Source organism: Gossypium raimondii, chromosome 1, assembly GCF_025698545.1.
Source record: "Gossypium raimondii isolate GPD5lz chromosome 1, ASM2569854v1, whole genome shotgun sequence".
Classification (NCBI taxonomy): Eukaryota; Viridiplantae; Streptophyta; class Magnoliopsida; order Malvales; family Malvaceae; genus Gossypium; species Gossypium raimondii.
The window spans coordinates 7413555-7433380 of NC_068565.1; the positions used below are offsets into that span (position 1 = coordinate 7413555).

Consider the following 19826-nt stretch of genomic DNA (forward strand, 5'->3'; position numbering starts at 1 on the left):
TTGTTAACAATATCCACCAGCTTGTCAGAGTATTCTTTAATTGACTTAGACTCCTTTTTATGTAGCCTCTCAAATTATCTGATCAAGTTTAATACCTTCATGCTCTTGATCCTCTCATCTCCTTGATACTCAACTTTGAGATAGTCTCTTATCTCTTTTACTGATCCAAAAGTCATAGTTCTATTGAATATGGCTGGTGAAACCGAAGTATAAAGGCAAGCCTTTGCTTTAGCTTTCCTGGTTGTTCTCTCCTTGTACATTTTAATCTGGTTCATAGTTGGATTGTTGAGAAGTGGAGTCACCTCATAGTCTTCCTCGACAGCTTCTCAATAATTACAACCCTCAATGTATGCTTGCATTCTCACAACCTATGCTTGATAGTTCTCTCCATCAAACAAAGGTGAGGCTAAGAAAAGCAGGTTACTTGATCCTGTTTCCATTTTCCTTAATACTTTACAAGTTTATCTCTTAAAACTCTCCTAGAACTTTTCTCATAGGTCCTTCAAGAAAAAGAGCTTTTGATACCTCTATCAATTTAGTAGAGAACTAACAGAAGCATGGAAAAATAATAATGAAAGGGATGGTTGAATTCATTAATCAAGTAGCTTTGATATACATGTCTAAAGTAACAACCTCAACCAAATTTTAATTTCCTACTCCTACTAACAAGCTAACAAATCTCCCTAGGACTTAGTCTTATTAATAAAAAAAAAAACTTTGTAGCCCTTGAGACATTAACACTCTCTAAGGATAAACTCTTATTTGGTCTCATTTATCTAGATTTTCCACTAGAGGCATCAATTCTAGTGTATTAAGTATTTCGATATAATTGAACAATCAATACATCAAACAAAAACATTAACTTAACTAACAAATAACTAGTTAACCAACCATCAACAAATTTAGCATATAAGCAAACTTAAATTCCTAACAAGCATTTTATCAAACACATGGTAAGCATAAAATAAGAGTAAATAGTTTGAGAAATGCTCATTTAATTTATGGAAATCCAATAAAGCCCAAAAGTTTGATCATCTCCCTTTTACATAGTCTTCAATAATGAGGAAGAAAGGAAACAACAAAAATAAATCTAACCTAAAAAGAAAAGAGAAAACCTTATCTAAAAATGAAAAGAAAAGAAAACTTAACCCTAAAACTATGGAAAACTAAAGTAAACTATCAAGCAATAAAATCTAAAATGAAAGGTTTATAAAGTTGTATTTATAGCCTACTAACGTTTAACCTAACATTGACCATTTTGCCCTTAAGTGAAAAATAAACTTAAGCTTGTTGGACATAAAATTGCCCTTCCAATTTTTTCACCCTTCAAGTAGTGGTATCACAATACCTAGGCTTGAGTATTGCGATACCTACAACAGTCTTGAAATGGGTGGTCATTAGATGTCTCGGTATCACGATTCCCATTACTTGGTATCGTGATATTACTATAGCTAGCCTCAATTCTATTATTTTAAGCATTGTCAGGGGCATCACGACTTCCATACTTTGATATCGCGATACCCCTCTTTTAAGTGATGTTTTCTTCACTTTTGGGTCACCATCAACTACCTACTACACTTAATCAACTTGTTAGGTTTCTCATGGCCTGATTGGCCAAATTGGGTCTAAAAATGGTTTAAAACTAATAAAAATAATTTATTAATAACAAAACTAAAAATAGACAAAAACATATAAAAGACATTTAAATTGCTTGAGAATAAACTCCTCAAGTGTATTAGAGAGCCTAATTAGCCTAATTTGACATATCAAATTACAACAAATCATTTACAGATTGCCCATCCATAGAACTTGATGGCATACCCGTATAAGTGTTTTCAACATAGAATATCGACATCCCGAAGTTGAAATCAAAAGCATTTACAGAATGTCATGTCGTGGTCTCCACGTTCGAGTTACCAACTAGCCTCGACTATATGCCAAAGTTGAAATCGAAGGCTGAAACCGATGAATGTCTTCCCATTGATGATTCTAGCATTCCATAATATGAGCTTTGTAACAACAACGTGAAACCACCGTACAACTATGTGGTTAGACTTTGTGCTTCACGTTATCGAAACAAATTAACTAGAATTGTTGTCGAACTCAGACCACCTTCCTCTAAATCGACAAACTGAGCATATAACTCTAGTATAGCATTTCTAGTTGAGCAATGTGTATCAAGCATTAACTTGACATCCATGTGCCTTTGAGCTCAAATATATCATATCTAATAAGGTTTATTGGCGTTAGATATCTATATATTTCAAGCTCTAAATTCTCCTCAGGGTTGAAGTCAAGACTTTCCTTCTAATTATTGACAGAAGCTTGTTCAACTTGATGCTCCGCTTGAAAGCCAATTCTATAGATGCTGATACAAAAACAACCCCAATTTTAATGTCACAAATTTGATCGTCATAATAAATAACAGCTCTAATTTGTCTACTCATCTTTGCCAAAAAAACCTATTTCACGTGTTTAATATAAAATTAAAACGAAAACATTATACAAAAAAATAAATACTCATTAACCAAATTCAAACTACGACACCAAAATTACTTACTTGAACCAATTTACTTTGTCGGGTCAATTTTTGAACTACATATTTTTAACATCAATAATGTTCTCTTTAACATGAAAATCTTTTGCTCAAAATTTAACTATGAAAACTTCTCCATATCAATCTTCTTTTTATAGGAAACTTTATCACTGAATATGAAACATATTTCAGAATGCTGGAAAAGATCGAACTTGACAAGTCAAAAAAACGTTTCTAACAAGAAGCGTTTTTCTAAAACGTTTTAAGATAATATTTCAGTTCTACCACGGAAAAGATGGGGCATAAATTTTATCCCGAGATTCTCTAGTTTTCAAAATACTTTATATCGGGATTCTCAATTTTTCAGAATTCAATCTAACCGTTAATTTTATTTTTTAATTATTTTTTAAATTGAATTGGACGGTGTAGGAAACACTCTGATGATGTGGTAGGAGGGAGGGTGAAAGTGCACCCCGTAAGACGTATTTTCAATGCACACTTTCACCCTCTCTCCTGCCATATCACCCAAGTTTCCTCATCTTTCTTGCCATGTCACCCAAAAATGCTTCCTACAAGAAGCATTTTTGCCACCTATCCCAAAATCGACATATTTTCCTAATTTCCAAAAGAAACTACCTAAAATCCTAAATACTTTTTAAAATTGAGATATATGCCTAATTTTTCCCTACCTAAATCGCTATTTGCATTGAGATTTATATATTGGAACACTCGATTCCAAACATTGATTGATGGCAATCCAATTTGGTGAAATTATTGTTCCTCTAGCAAATAAAAGTAAAAGCTTCTATGATATATAGAGAAAATAACATAGACTTAGCGACAATCTATTAACAAACAAACTTAAAAATTTATAAAAATAAAAGAAAAAAATTGTATATTATTTATTTTTGCTTTTTATAAATAAAGTAAAATTTTAAAAATTTTCAAGCCGTTTCTCTTTGATTTTTATCCAACTATGATGCTAAGCTAATCTTCGGACTGACTACCACCCATATTTTCTTCCATCCCACAAAAATAAACATAAAGATCACATTCTAGTCAATACCGTCTAAATTCCTAATATAACATATTAATATGAGTTTCCCATAAGCTTACATAAAAGACAACTTTTAACTGGTTATTTTCATAAACTTTCAAAATTTCTAACCAAGTACTAAATTTTTTATTGGAATATGTTAGATATATTAGTATATATTATAGATTTTGTTATCAGTATAAAATGTTGTCATTTAAATAGATATATTGTATCATATTATAGATTTCTATAGTTATATATTATATAAATAGATTTTGGAATCGTGGTACGTTGACCCCGAGCATTAACCGGTCAATTCTTGTCAACGCCAATCAACATCCAAGATCAACGAAATCTATTATATAATATATTATAAAATATCTAAATTTATAACAACATATCTATTTATATAATAATATTTTTATAACAACTAACTATTATTAAAATTCTTATTGGAAAACTCAATTTGTAGCCAATACTTGTAAAAAAGAATGTTAAGTAAAAATTGTAAAAAATATAATGCACAAAAAATAATTTTATAATTTTTATGATGTATATATTTTAAAGTAATCTGAAACGTTGAAGTAATCTCCACACTGAAACAGTTGAGTTTTGACTTTTCTATTCCAATCTTTTGTCTGATCCATATAATTTGACCGTTGAACAATCAAAGAGTAGAGACCGTTTTACTTTTTCTAATTCTACCTCATTGCATCAGTTATCTTTCAAGTGAAAAACCAGTTACTAGGACATAAATGAAGCCTTCTTAATGGAGCTAATGAAACTTCGCTATTGTCAATTGTAGAAAATACGAAAAAAACCTGGAAAAAGGAACCATCAAAAAGTAAGCATTCTTTTACTTTTCTATCTCCACCTCCTTGCATCAATTATTTTTAAAATGAAAACCAGTTATTAGGAAATAAAGGAAGCCTTCTTAATGGTGCTTTTTCTATGCTTGCTTCTCTTCTTTACGACTACTTTGGCACTAAACACTATAACTCCAGGGCAGTCCATAAAAGATGGTGAAACGCTGGTGTCAGCTGGTGGAAGCTTTGAACTGGGATTTTTCAGTCCCCAAAATTCCAAGAGTCGATATGTGGGAATTTGGTACAAGAAAGTATCAACTGGGACTGTTGTATGGGTTGCCAATAGGGAAACTCCAGTTTCTGATGCCTCAGGAGTTCTCAGTATCAACCACAATGGAATTCTTTCAATTATGAATCGCACCAAAGGCATTGTGTGGTCTTCCAGTACATCAAGAAACGCATCAGAGGAGGCGATTGCACAACTCCTGGATTCGGGAAATTTCGTAGTGAAGGACCGAAATGATGGTGATCCAACAAACCTTCTTTGGCAGAGTTTTGATTATCCTTGCGATACCTTTTTACCAGGAATGAAGCTTGGGAGAAACTTTGTCACCGGTTTTGATTGGCATATATCATCCTGGAAAAGTATGCAAAATCCTGCTCCAGGTCTATATTCTCTCAGGACCGATCCGCAGGGGTTACCGCAGTTCGTTCTTAAGAAAGGACCTGAAATATTGTTCAGAGCAGGACCATGGAATGGTGCTTATCTTACAGGAAGAACACTGGCTACAGTTAATCCAATATATTCGTTTGAGTTTGTCTGGAATGAGAATGAGATCTACTACGAATACGAGGTTCAAAACCATTCTGTATATACAAGGTACTTACTGAATCCATCAGGTCTAATACAACGCACCATATGGAATGAGAGAAAAAATGACTGGGAGGTTTTCGCCACATCACAAGCGGATCAGTGTTCCATATATGCCTATTGTGGACCATATGCCACTTGCAACACCAATGAATCTCCACCATGTAAATGCTTGGAAGGGTTCATGCACAGATCAGCATCTCCCGAGGATATTAATTCTGTAGATTGGTCAAACGGATGTACCCGAAGGACACCATTGGCATGTGAAGGTGGAGATAGCTTTCTCAAGCAAACTGGACTAAGAATACCAGACACTTCAAAATCTTGGGCTGACCTTAGCATTGATCTTAAGGAGTGTGAGAAATTGTGTTTGAAGAATTGCTCTTGCACTGCATACACAAATTTAGATATCCGAGAGGGAGGCCGTGGCTGCTTGCTGTGGTACGGAGACTTAACTGACATCTCAGAATTAAATGAGGGTGGGCAAGACCTTTATATCAGGCTGGCCACTTGTGATCTGAGTAATGTTCCTCCTTTATCTTCTATTTAGACTGAAATAAAATTGGTACAAACAGTTCGGAGATATGTTCTAACATGAAACCTTTTATTTTTGATCGATTATTATTCATCAAATCTTTCAGATCATATTCAAAACAAAGGGAAGATAAAAGAAAAGCAAAAGGCAGCAATCATTTCCATCTCTGTCATAATAACCAGCGGAATGATGCTACTAGCATTGTGGTTGTATGTTAGGAGGAAAAAGCTCAGAAAAACAGGTACACGAATTCAGTTCTAACTAAAAGCATGATCAAATAACAAATATATCCATCATCAATTTGATGTTTTGTAGGAAATGGAAAACAGAATTTGACTGTGAAAAATTGAATGGAGTGCCAGACTTGGTTTATATTTGAACATTGTAAGTTGTAAGTTTTATAATCAGTTTTCAATCCATCTTATACAAGTTCAGTGACAACCAGATGAACATGGAAAGGAAGATTTAGAGTTGCCTGCGTTTGATTTCGCAACCGTAGCTATGGCAACTAATAACTTCTCGGGCAACAACATTTTGGGACAGGGTGGATTTGGTCCTGTTTACAAGGTATATAAGTTGTATTCTGCAAACCATATTTCATTCACTACTTATTTGAATATTTTAAACTTAAGGGTACATTGATTGAGGGACAAGAAATAGCGGTGAAGAGACTGTCAAAGAATTCCGGACAAGGACTGGAAGAGTTCAAAAATGAAGTAACATTGATTTCCAAACTTCAGCACCGTAATCTTGTAAAGCTCTTTGGTTGCTGCGTCAGAAAAGATGAAAAGATATTAATTTATGAGTACATGCCCAACAAAAGTTTGGACTACTTTATTTTCGGTTTGAGCCTTATATCTCAGAACCTCCCCCCCGGTGGTCTTTTTGTTTCTTTTCTAACGTCTTTCTGTTGAGTGCAGATCAAACAAGAAGCAAATTACTGGACTGGCGTATCCGAATGCATATTATTGATGGAATTGCTAGAGGGGTTCTTTATCTTCATCATGACTCTAGATTGAGGATTATCCATAGAGATCTCAAAGCAAGCAATATTTTATTAGATAATAACATGAACCCAAAGATATCAGATTTCGGCTTGGCTCGGAAGTTCGGAGTACATCAGACTCAGGCCAAAACTAAAAGAGTGATTGGAACATAGTATGTATATAAGCAAGATTTGTCTGGTGCATTATTCCGTGTTGCTTTTGAAGTTCTAATCTAGCATTTCTTTTTCCCTGCAGCGGTTATATGTCACCTGAATATGCCTTGGATGGGCTTTTCTCAACGAAATCCGATGTATTCAGCTTTGGAGTTTTGGTTCTGGAGATACTATCAGGAAAGAAAAACAGGGGATTTTCCCATCCGGAACATGACCATAATCTTCTTGGACATGTAAGACATTATAAGACTGAAATACTAACAGTTCACCTTTTGTTTTCTGTTTCAAACAATAACATTATTTGTGGTTCCAACTTTTCAGGCATGGACATTGTGGATGGGAAAGAGGCCATTAGAACTAATCGACACTGCATTCGGTGACTTGTACAACGCAACTGAAGTGTTAAGATGCATCAATGTAGCTCTATTATGTGTGCAACAAAGCCCCCCTGACAGGCCAAACATGTCATTAGTATTGCTCATGTTGTGCGGTGACAGTGTATTGCCGCAACCAAAGCAGCCTGGGTTTTTCATTGAAAGAAATCTGCCTATGACTGACTCTATATCAGAAAAGGATGAAATGTTCTCAATTTATGAATCTACCATTACATCATTAGAGCCACGATAGGAGCTTCTCACATATATATATGGTATGTTTTGATAAATCAATTACGCATTGATTCATTCATATAAAAGAAAGAAGTTAAGAAATTTATAAAATTTCTGCAACAGTGCTTCTATATTACTCGGAAGTCAAAGGGTGGTACTAGTTAGGTATTGAAAAAAATCACCAGATAAACCCCCTTGAAAATTCTTCTAAGAAAGATGATTTAGTGGGAAATTGACAAATCGGACCAAGTAGAAGAAGACATTGGCAACGTTGATAATAATTAAAAACATCAACGGTCCACAATGTTGAGAAACAAAACTTTAGGATAGCTAAGTTTCCTACGTTTATACATGCATCATCTTTGTTTTCTTTCATTTACTTTTGGACAGGAACTTTATAGCAATGTTAGATCCACCTATCTAAAGGGTAACTTAGGGAAAGATGCAATTTTTAAAAATATTTAAGGTTGTAGGGTTTTTTTAAAAAAATTTAAAGAAATAGGTCAATTTTGCCAGGTGCAATATGAAAAACCACATGACACTCACGTCACATGCAATTGATTTATTTTAAAAAATATATATATATATATATATACTAACTATTGGATCACCAATGGTTAAAAAATTAGGGCTATTGATTTTTAAATGTTAAACCAACAACTATTGAAAAAGAAGTACCAACGGTTAAATGTTTTCCTATACACATCCTTTAACCTTTCTCTTTTTTATTCATTCTTATTTGTCTATTCTCTCAACTATCTTTAATTCTTCCATTCTTAATTTTCTACCCTAATCTCCAAAATTTTTCTCTCAAATTTTATCCTAACCGTTTGTAATTTTTAGATTTTATTCTATTTTCATCATTTTAAAGATTTTAAAATGTAAATGCCTCTAATTCGTTTAGATCACAAACACATTTTTGACGTCTAATTACAAATGATAAGAAAATATTTTTATATATTTTTATTTTAATTAATATCACTATTAAGTTGTTAATATTATTATTTTTTAATTTTTTATATTTCTATAATCAGGACGAAGACACTCTCGATGGTATCTATCTATGTGAGTGTGAAGTGTGACAACTTCTAGAAGCTCAAGGGCTTGGCTCTAACAACACCGATGAAAAGATTGCACAGACACATGATCATAATAGTGTTCTAGATACCACACATTGACTGGTGTTGAAAATAGAATAGTTTATTCAAAGCTTAATCTATCATACAATTTCGATTAATTGTAACATGTTTTCACTAAGTGAATGTTTAATCGTAAGACATCTTCATTTATGTAAATTAATTTTCAAAATTATCAAAATTTAAAATATTTTAAAAATGGGGAGATTGTTGGAACATTTTAAATATTTATAGTATTTCAATAACTATAAATGAAATAATGTAATTAATCAAAAGTTATATCTTATGGTTATTGGTTAAGAGTTAACTATTTATAATAAGTTAAGCCTCTTAAATATAAAAGTTCTATCACTTGATCTTCTTACAAAGAATTATAACTATTCAAGCAATATTGGTTAGATTATTCTATAAAAATTATTGTAAAAATTCTTTATAGAAATCGATTTTCTTATTATACTCTGCTCAGTATGTGATTAGTGAACTATTTTCGCCAATGTAAAACGTAAATAGTCACTGAGTTTTATTGTATCATCAAGGTTTATTTGCTTAAAATTCATTTGCACTCCAGAGTATAGGTGGGACAAATTAAAGATAGTGGCTAGTACATGCTTTGAAGTCTGTCCTATTGCTCCATATTTCTATTTGAGTTGTTGTTTATGTTTCGTTTGTGTGTTCGAAATTTTCCTCACCGAAATTCCACACTAACAATTATGAAGCACAATAGTAGCTCATCACATGTTAGAAAATTCTTTGGTATTATCTTGTTATGCATCAAAATAGCTAGAGTGCATGATGTTGAACTTAATTAGTTAGAACTTGATGATTAGAGTATCATAAAATTACTTTATTTTTCCAATATTCACCTACCACTAAAATTGCAGGAATTAAAAAATCATTGAACAAAGTAAATGAAATTATCCAGGTATACCAGTGGCAAAAAAAATTATCTCATAAGGGGTAAGAGTTGATCCCTTAATAGATAAAAAAAATTATCTCCTGAGGTGTTAAAAATTTATCCTTTGAGGGATTATAAAGGGCTTATGGTTGACAAGTTAAAACTTCGACTCAAAAGATGCTCTTACTATCTCATTTGTTTACTCATATGGGATTTAGTAAGGAACCTAGTGGTGGAGAAAGTTTATAAAAAATTAAGTGTTGGTTGGATGTTCAATTTTGATTAACTATGGTGAAGGCAAACATGTTTGAGTTTGTTGATATTAGTAATGAAATTTGTAGTTATGGCTTTAAGCAAATCATTGTGATGTTGCAATTGTCCGAAAAGTGGCTAATACTAATTATGGCACATACATTGTGTTTCTTGGGGGGACGTGCAATTATTGGGTATATAAAGGTTATATACATATGGTCTTTTCCTATTGGTTGTGTAAAAAAATAAAATGTCAATTATGACAATATATATTGCAAAGAAAAGAGAAAGAAAAATTAAAAAAACATACAGATTTTTACGTGGAAACCTTTTCGGGAAAAAAACCACGGGTAGAGGAGAAGAAAATTCACTATGTTGAATTTGAATGATTATAAGAGGAGTAGACTATGTCTATTTATAAGCTTGTAAAACCATATTCTAATAAGAGTGTAGTAAGATTGAAACACCTTATTCTAATCAATATCAAATAGATGGAGTTTAATAAGGTTTGAAAACCTTATTCTAAAATAAAATAAAAGAAGTGTAGTTCTATATGGATTTTACTTTTATTTTATTTTACCACTGTATTTTATTTAAATAAAAATTCGGGTCACTCAATTCTAACAATCTCCACTTTGACACAAATTCCCAATGAACAAGTTTTTCATCGCGAACTTTCAATTAACAAGTTCTCCACCTCTTCCATAAAACCTTTTAAAGGTTTAACTTCAACAATGAACACCAATCAAGTCTAAGCAATTATCAAACTTGGTTATAGGTAGTGACTTAGTTATCATATCTGCAGGATTTTCATGAGTACTAATTTTGTTCACAACAATATCCCCACGAGCAATAATATCACGAACAAAATAATACCGGACATCAATGTGTTTTGTTCCCTCATGAAACATTTGATCTTTTGTAAGGAAGATGGCACTCTGACTATCACAAAATATTGTACTGATTTGAAGGTCTTTATTAAGTTTACTAAAGAGTCCCTTCAACCAAATGGCTTCTTCACAAGCCTCAGTAATCGCCATGTACTCAGCTTCAGTGGTAGACAAAGCAACCGTACTTTGCAAAGTGGCTTTCTAACTGATTACACAACCTCCGATTATAATGACAACCTGTGAGAGATCTTCTTCTATCAAGGTCTCCAGCAAAATCAGCATCAAAATACCCAATGACTCCATCTCTAGTTCTTCCAAACTGTAAGCAAACATCAGTAGTACCTCATAAGTATATTAAAATCCACTAAACTACTTTTCAATGTTCTTTACCGGGACTTGCCATGTATCTGCTAACTACACTAACTGCATATGGTAAATCTGGACTTGAACAAACCATAGCATACATGAGAGATCCCACTGTACTAGAGTATGGAACATGTGACATGTACTCAATCTCATCATCTGATTATGAAGACAATGCCGATGAAAGTCTAAAATGGGCTGTTAAAAGAGTACTAACAGGCTTAGCACTTTGCATATTAAACATGTAAAGAACTTTCTCAATGTACCCCTTCTAACTATACTTGCTTTTCTATCTCTGAGACTCTCCATACTAAGTATCTTTTTTGCTGATACCAAATCTTTCATCTCAAATTCTTCACTTAGTTAGGCTTTTACCTTTCTTATCTCTCCTTTATCTTTTGCTGCTATCAACATATCATCAACATAAATGAGTAGATACACAAAAGAACCATCACTATTTTTTCTTAAAGTAAACACACCTGTCAAAGCTACTTCTTTTGAAATCATGAGAAGTCATAAAGGAATCAAACCTCTTGTACCACTGTCTCGGTGACTATTTCAAATAGTAAAGGGACTTTTTCAGTAAGCAAACATAGTCCTCTTTTTTCGAGACTGTAAAACCCTTTGGTTGTTGCATGTAAATATCCTCCTCAAGTTCTCCATGCAAAAATACAGTTTTTACATCTAATTGCTCAAGCTTCAAATCATGCATGGCCACAATACCAAGCAAAGCTCGAATCGAACTATGCTTTATAACTGAGGAGAACACATCTATGAAGTCCACTCTTGGAATTTGACTGTAACCCTTTGCAACAAGCATTGCTTTATACTTGAGTTCTTCAACTCTTAAAGTTCTTTCTTTCTTTTTAAACACCTATTTACAACGAACAACATTTTTACCTTTAGGAAGTTTCACAAGATCCCATGTTCTGCTTTTGTGGAGTGATTTCATCTCCTTTTGCATAGCAAACATCTACTTTTCTAAATCTTCATAGCTAACCGCCTTAGAATAATTAGATATGTAACACCTCTAACTCGAATCTGTTGCCAGAACAGGGTTACAGAGCATTAACAAAGTTTACAAATTAATTATCAGACATTTCATCTCATCTAGCATTCATATTAGAAACCAATCAAAATCATACATATTGTCCCTTAAACAAGCCATCGAGGCCCAAATTACGCATTAGAAACAAATAGAGACTAAGTCAAAAACTCAAAAAAAATTCAAAAATATTTAAAATTTTCAACATTGCAGGGGTCACACGGCCGTGTAGCCAGGTCGTGTGACTCACATGGTTTGGAGACACGCCCGTTTCTCAGGCCGTATGGGCATTCGAAATAAGGACACATAGCTGTGTCTCGACCAGTGTCTATGCTCGTCTGAGTATACTGACTTAGGTCACACGGCCAAGTTACACGCCCGTGTGCTAAGCCGTGTGAGCATTCTATTTTGTGAACATTTTAGATACAGGGGACACACGACCGTGTGTCACACACGGTTGAGACACACACCCGTGTCTCTGCCCGTATGGACAAAAATAGGTTATTTTACAAGCCATAATTAGACATCCAAAACAAGTAAAAATAAGTGGCTAAACTTAACAAATTACATATGGGCCATCATTAAACAAAATACCTATACATGCCATTATAACCAAAATCAAAACATTCGAAAGTACTGATAGAACCAATGGATAGTGTGATACAACTCTGACAAGTTTTCAACCCAATTGAGCTTCCAATAATCTGAAAAATAAAGGAAAACAAATACATAAGCAATGAATGCTTAGTAAGCTCGTATAAACTTTAATCATATCAATTTATTTTAAATAAGAAACTTATACATATCAAGAAAAATCCAATATTGATACCACAATACTTATGAAGTTATATTTAAGAACTCACTAAGCGAATAAATCTACAATATCACCTATACATATTATTCCTAACATAGTAGGGTTTTAAACAACTTTAACTCTTCCAAAATTTCTTTATTTTCATTTGTGTTTCTTTACTTCCCACACTCATTCCATATACATAACACACCATTCATAAGTATATCATTCAACTATAGCTACTAGCTAGTTCATTTAAACATAGACCTTTTTCGAATTAATCACATGATAACTCATTTCATAAGAAATTGCATAACTTAAACCTTACCACTCTTTCATGAGCACAAGCATATTTTCATTTGAGCACTTACCATTTCAATGCATCTTATAATTAAACATATTACCATTCAACCAGTAGTTTGGCACTTGCCTAAGCATCAAACAACAACACTTGTAAGCGTACTTGAACATATTTCATATAATTTCAACATCAATAACCTTATTATCTCAACATGTCACACTTGAATTTATTACTCGTCTCAACTTACATAATTTCCATACATCAACATATCAAGATATTGATATATATATACATTTCATGATGCATATCATTCTTTTACTATTTCTTCATATACATATATCATCTAAGACAACTCCCGATAACTTACCATTTGAATAATGGCTTACGGATATGAGTACATCATTTTCAGAAGCCCAAAGACTGCACAGAAGCACATAAGTGCTAAAAAGAAACCCGTAAGGGTTGAACGGAAGCTCACAAGAGCTGAACGGAAACCCATAAGGGTTAAACACTCATATGAGTTAAACAAAAGCTTGTGAGAGCTAAACGAAAAGTAAACACGAAAGTTCTCAACAAATGCTGAACCTCGATTTACTTGGGTAATTTACTGCCAATTTATCCTTTTCATATGCCGTCAATTCATCCTTTGCCATAAAATGATTGTACTGAATCCCACGTTCTACTCGTTTTGAACATTTAATTCAATTTCATAATTTAATAATAATTTTATTTCCAACAATAGATATGAATAAATACATAATAACATTCATCAATTTAATAATTAAGCATTTAAGTTTAACTGTACGAATTTACCTGAATTGAATTGTAATAACTGCAAGAGTTTAGGGAATATTTCACTATTTTTCCTTTTTCACAAGTATCGTGGAATTTTGATCTAACATATAAAATTACTCATTCATTAGCATATATTTCAGTTCCAATTCATTTCACAATTTATACCCTTCAATTTTTCAAATTTACACAATTACCCCAACTTTTACAATTTTTACAATTTAGTCCCTTAACTAGTTAATCTATCAAATCAACTAAATTTTTCTCAATTAATAATTTATCCAAATATTCTAGGATATCATACAAACCTTAATAAAATAGAAATTTAATATCAAACCCTAATATTTTAACTATTTTCACAATTTGATACTAACATCAATATATAACAAAATCACTTTATAATATCATCATACAACAAAATTAATGCACTAAACCCAATTAATATTAATAATTTCTTTCAATATATTAATTTAGACAATAAAACAATTCATTTCATGCAAATTGGTCATTTTGACATTTTTATAAAATTGTCCTTAAAATTTTACTTTTATTCAATTTAGTCCTTGAGCCTAAAACATGCAAATTATCTATTTTAATGTAAACCTATGCTAGCTGAATATTCATATATATTTTCCTCCTCCTCTCCATTCCACATCCATAATGTATATAACATGCTTATATGTAACATTATCTATAATCTCACTATTTACTTATATGTTCATATCAAAGCTATCCACTTGAGTTATAATCACTAAATTATTTATATCTTGAGCTACAGAATTATTGATTAAGATCCGCTTGATTTTTTTGAAACTAGACTAAAACATATTTCTACCATAAAAATTTCAGAATTTATAATTTAGCCAATAAGTACAGTAAAATCTTCAAATTTATCCCTGTTCTACTTTTGACAGCTTCGACCTTTCTTTACTAAAAATTAATTATCTCTTAGCACGGGGTTTGGATGATATTTCTGTTTGTTTCCCTTGAAAATAGACTCATTAAGAATTTAAAAGTAAAAAATTAAACCCCTAATTTTTTTTACAATTTTTGATGATTTTCCAAAGTCAGAATACGAGAACCCGAAATCAATTTGACCTTGTCTCACAAAAATTTATATATATCATAATATGAAATTCTTTTGCTTACAAAGTTTCTTCTATGTAAAACTAGACTCAATAGGCTTTAATTTAATACTTTAATTAACCTCTAATTCAATTTTTACAATTTTGGTGAATTTTCAAATTTAGACTACTACTCTTGTTCAAAACTATTTTGGTGCAAAATGTTGATAATCAAGTTTATAACACCTCCTTTCCTTTCTCTACAACATTTCGCATCACTTCATCTTATTTCCTTCACTAACATATCAAGAACATAGAACCTTATATAAGAAAACTAAACTTTAACATCATTTTCATACTTTTTCAATAATATCAAACTTAAAATATATTGAAATCTTGATGTTCTTACCTTGTCCTATTGATTTCAATCATTAAATTGATTTTCTTTCTCCTCTAGCTTCTATTTCTTAAATCTAACTTGATATTCTAGCTCCTCATAGTCTCCTTATTATGTTTATCTCTTGGTAGCTATGAAAAGTCTTTTGATTTCTAAGTGAAAATGGTGAATTTTTGGTAAAATGACCAAATTGTAAAGAAAAGAAAATTTCTTTCTTTCTTTTCTCTTCTCACGTTAGTAGCATGGAAAGATGAAGAGAATTCTTCATCTTTCTTTCCTTATATACTAAATAAAATAATAATAATAATATAATTAAAATCAAATCAAAATATTAATAAACTAATATTTATTTAATTAATCTAAAATATCACCAACATCATCATTATTCCTCAAAATTATCTTCCTTGTTAAATGATCATTTTGCCCCTTATGATTCTTCAAAATTCCTCTATTGACTCATCACTTATTTTGGTAAAATTGTGATTTAATCCCTCATACTTTTTCCACTTATTCAATTTGGTCCTAATTCATCCATTTTCCTTAGCTTCTAGATCATTTCACCTTTAAAATATTTGCACTATTAGTCCTTTAAGTTTTTCATATTTATACTTTAACCCCTCAAATTTTGAGTTTTTACTCTTGGGACACAATTTTTCCTACTTTTGTGATTTAGTCCTTTCTTGAATTAATATATCATAATATATTTGTCAATGTTGAAATAACTCAAAATTTCCCTTTTATCATTTTATTTCCTTATTTTACTATATTAATGATAATATCTTATTTTCTTACTGTAGTAATTTTCGGGGTATTACAAGATGGTTCTTGGTTTGCATCTATATCTTCAGCCACATTTAAAACATAAGCAACTAGATTAGCCTCGGCATACTTCTTTAGAGGTTTAATTTCTCTTCTAGTTCTGTTTTTTGGCAATAGAGTATTGTGGTGAAGAAGTAACTCTATTCTGAATTTTTGTACTAGCTTGAGGAGTCGACTCTGTTGTAGATTCTGGATTAATCTGATACTCTACCTGCTTTTGATTTTCTTTATTGGAAGAGTCTTTAAGAGATAAGTTAGGTAGCATAATAGTTTCATCAAAAACAACATCTTTGCTAATCACAACTTTTCTATTTTCAGGACACCATAACTTATACCTTTTTATACCAGCTTTATAATTAAGAAAAACACATTTAATGGATCTCGATTTTAATTTTCCATTATCAACATGAGCATACACAGGACACCCAAAGATCTTTAAATCAGAATAGTCAGTAGGATTACCAGACCATACCTCTTGTGGGGTGTTTTTCTCAATGGCAACGGATGGAGATCGATTGATCAAAAAACATGCAGTAGAGGCTGCTTTGGCCCAAAACAACTTCAGTAAGTTAGCATTCGACAACATACATCGAAATTTCTCTATGATCGTTCTGTTCATTCATTCTACAATGTCATTCTGTTGTGGAGTATGACGAACTGTCAAGTGTCTCACAATCCCTTTTGAATCGCATAGTTCATTAAACTTATCAGAATAGAACTCTAAGCCATTGTTTGTGCGGAGGTGTTTTATTTGTTTTCCCGTCTGTTTTCAATCATAGTTTTCCAAGACTTAAATGGGGAAAACACATCGCTTTTCTACTTCAGGAAAAATGCCCAAACTTTTTTGGAAAAATCATCAATAAAAGTTAACATATAATTAGTTCCACCTCTCGAAGGCACTTTGGATGGCCCTCACAGATCAAAATGAATATACTCCAATGTTCCCTTCGTGTTATGGATTCCTCTGGTGAATCAAACTTTCTTTTGCTTCCCAAAAACGCAGTGCTTATAGAACTTCAGTTTGCAAATTCCTTGCCCATCAAGAAGTCCTCTTTTGCTCAATTCTGTCATGCCATTCTCACTCATATGCCAAAGTTTAGTAATATCATCATTTGACAAGGAAGAGGAAGTGACAGTTGTATCACCAGTAACAGTAGAACCCTGCAGAACATATAACATGGTAGTCTTTCTCTGCCCTTTCATCACAACGAGGAAACCTTTGGAAATCTTCAAAACCTTACTTTCAGTTGTGTATTTGTACCCTTTTGGATTAAGAGTACTCAATGAAATTAAATTTATCTTCAATTCTGGAACATGTCGTACGTCACTAAGTGTTCTAACAACTCCATCAAACATATTAACTTTAATTGTTCCAACACCTGAAATTTTACATTTTAACATCCTTAACCCGTATCCGATGCCGAATTAGGGTTACAAGGCATTACCGAACACACACAACCATCTCAAAATCAATATATATTATATATATTATTTATATATAATAAACTTAGTCTAATATAAAACAAAATACAAAATTTTATACTTCTCTCTTCTAACCATTTTTAATAAACAAAGACATTAAAATCTAACTAATAAAGACATTGCGGACTAGCAAATCCATAAGAAAATAAACCATTTTAGTATGGCTATTATAATCATATACAATACAACAAAATACGACCTTCAAAACATTTATCTAGTCTATACATGCCATAGTTAGAATTTAAATATTTTAAATACCGAGATAATAGATAGGGTGATGAACTTGCTAACGATCCCCGAGCTTGAAGCTTGATATTTAAGTCTATAAAATACAAAGACATAAGTAAACAAAGTAAGCTTTTATAGCTTAGTAAGTCTATAGCATAACCACAAATATATATATATAAATATATAAAAAAATTTATAACATTTCTGGTACACTTAATGAATTCGCAAACACTGTATATATTAACAAATACTTATAGATAAATGCATACATAATTATCAACAATTAAAACCGAATGTATATACACTTTAACGTAAATATCCGATTACATATATAGAAACATATGTTTAAAAATTTTATAACCGAATGTGTATACATCTTTATTACTGCATACATCCGAATGCACATATGTACTTATCATATGCATATAATTGATCATACACATATATACCAATCACATTTTATAATCTTTTGTACATATATAAATATACTCATTATAAATTTATACCGAATGCATAGCTAATACATACATTCAAATATATATACATATTCTTCATATACATATAAATGAGTACATTTATATATATATATATCTCAAACGCATACATAAATAATTATCAAACACATAGGCTCAACATATATATATATATATATTACAACCGCATATCACCATATGCAATTATAAATTCAACAATCGTATATACCTAATATACATATGCTTTTATTAATTGTATGTATTGAAAGCATACAATTATATTTAACCAATGCAAAACCCGTTTGTAGGTGTATACTCACCAAGCATGTAAAAACTGAATGTTTATGTATTCATCAATTTCATATAATCAAAATCATATATATATCAATTGCATATCTCACATAATTTAAACAGATTCACTGACACTTAGTCTGCTAGGGTTTAAAACCTGATTCGGTACACCGGCTTTTAGCCTGCTAGACCTATAGTCTGAAATGTATCACTGACATTAAGCCTGCTAGACATAAAGTCTAAATTATTTCACCAGCATCAAGCCTGCTAGACTTAAAGTCTGTATTACATTCGATCACTTTATGATCCACACTAATAATTTCATATCTTCACTTCCATTCAAGAACTTTTACATGAATATACATACATAATCGAAACTTTCACATACATATATAAATTTCATACTTAAATTCATTACAAGAACATATACACATAATCTTGCATATTCAAACCTTATATAAACTTATATAAATGTCCTACCTAAATTCAATTAAAGAACATATAAATATATGTAAGTATGCTCATTTGAATACAACATATACATATAGATTATAACTCACATATATATATGCCTATTCAAACTATATATATACAATTATAAGTTACATATTTTAATCCAATCCAAGAGTTTATACTTGTATATACTTATATATATATAACTTTCTTACCTAATTTCAAAAAATAAATTTAAATATATATATTCATGCTTATTCGAACATCACCTATTCTTGATTACATTTCATATCTTCATTTCAAACCATGAATTTATACAAGATCATACTTGTATATTCGAACATGTTATATATTATCCACACTTCAAAATTTATTCAACTAATATACTTTAAATTATAGCTCAACATAAAATACAATTAGTATGTATGTATAAATATTAACTTAATAACTTTTAGTTGCTAATAGACTTACCTCAGACGGTGAAAAGTCGAAACCAAACGATTAATCGACAACTTTAGTTTTTCCCCTATCCAACTCTGATTTCTTCAGTTCTTGATCTAATTATATTCAAAATAAGCTAGTTTAAATATAATTACATTTA

At 31.4% G+C, this 19826-nt stretch overlaps 1 protein-coding gene across 4 annotated transcripts; it reads left to right on the forward strand.

The window, feature by feature from the left end:
- Positions 1–4363: 4363 nt before the first annotated feature.
- LOC105779797 (G-type lectin S-receptor-like serine/threonine-protein kinase SD1-1) lies at positions 4364–8821 on the forward strand. Of its 4 annotated transcripts, XM_012603729.2 has the most exons (8): positions 4364–5770; positions 5891–6025; positions 6230–6351; positions 6417–6627; positions 6705–6942; positions 7026–7176; positions 7265–7592; positions 8586–8821. In XM_012603729.2, the coding sequence occupies exons 1-7, from the start codon at positions 4510–4512 to the stop codon at positions 7568–7570; spliced, it is 2424 nt and encodes an 807-aa protein (XP_012459183.1). In that variant the 5' UTR covers positions 4364–4509; the 3' UTR covers positions 7571–7592; positions 8586–8821. The 4 variants fall into 4 exon arrangements, with proteins under 4 accessions (XP_012459183.1, XP_052487041.1, XP_052487044.1 ...); XM_052631081.1 differs by lacking the exon at positions 4364–5770 and having other exon boundaries at positions 5904–6025; positions 6220–6351; XM_052631084.1 differs by lacking the exons at positions 4364–5770; positions 5891–6025; positions 6417–6627 and having other exon boundaries at positions 6050–6351; positions 8586–8820.
- Positions 8822–19826: the final 11005 nt, after the last annotated feature.

Bases quoted from the DNA above. Each gene is read 5' to 3' on its own strand.
- LOC105779797 (XM_012603729.2), top strand. From the start codon at position 4,510: ATGGTGCTTTTTCTATGCTTGCTTCTCTTCTTTACGACTACTTTGGCA. The intron at 6,628-6,704 runs GTTTGAGCCTTA...TGTTGAGTGCAG, and splicing joins TTTGGACTACTTTATTTTCG to ATCAAACAAGAAGCAAATTA. The intron at 7,177-7,264 runs GTAAGACATTAT...CCAACTTTTCAG, and splicing joins ACCATAATCTTCTTGGACAT to GCATGGACATTGTGGATGGG.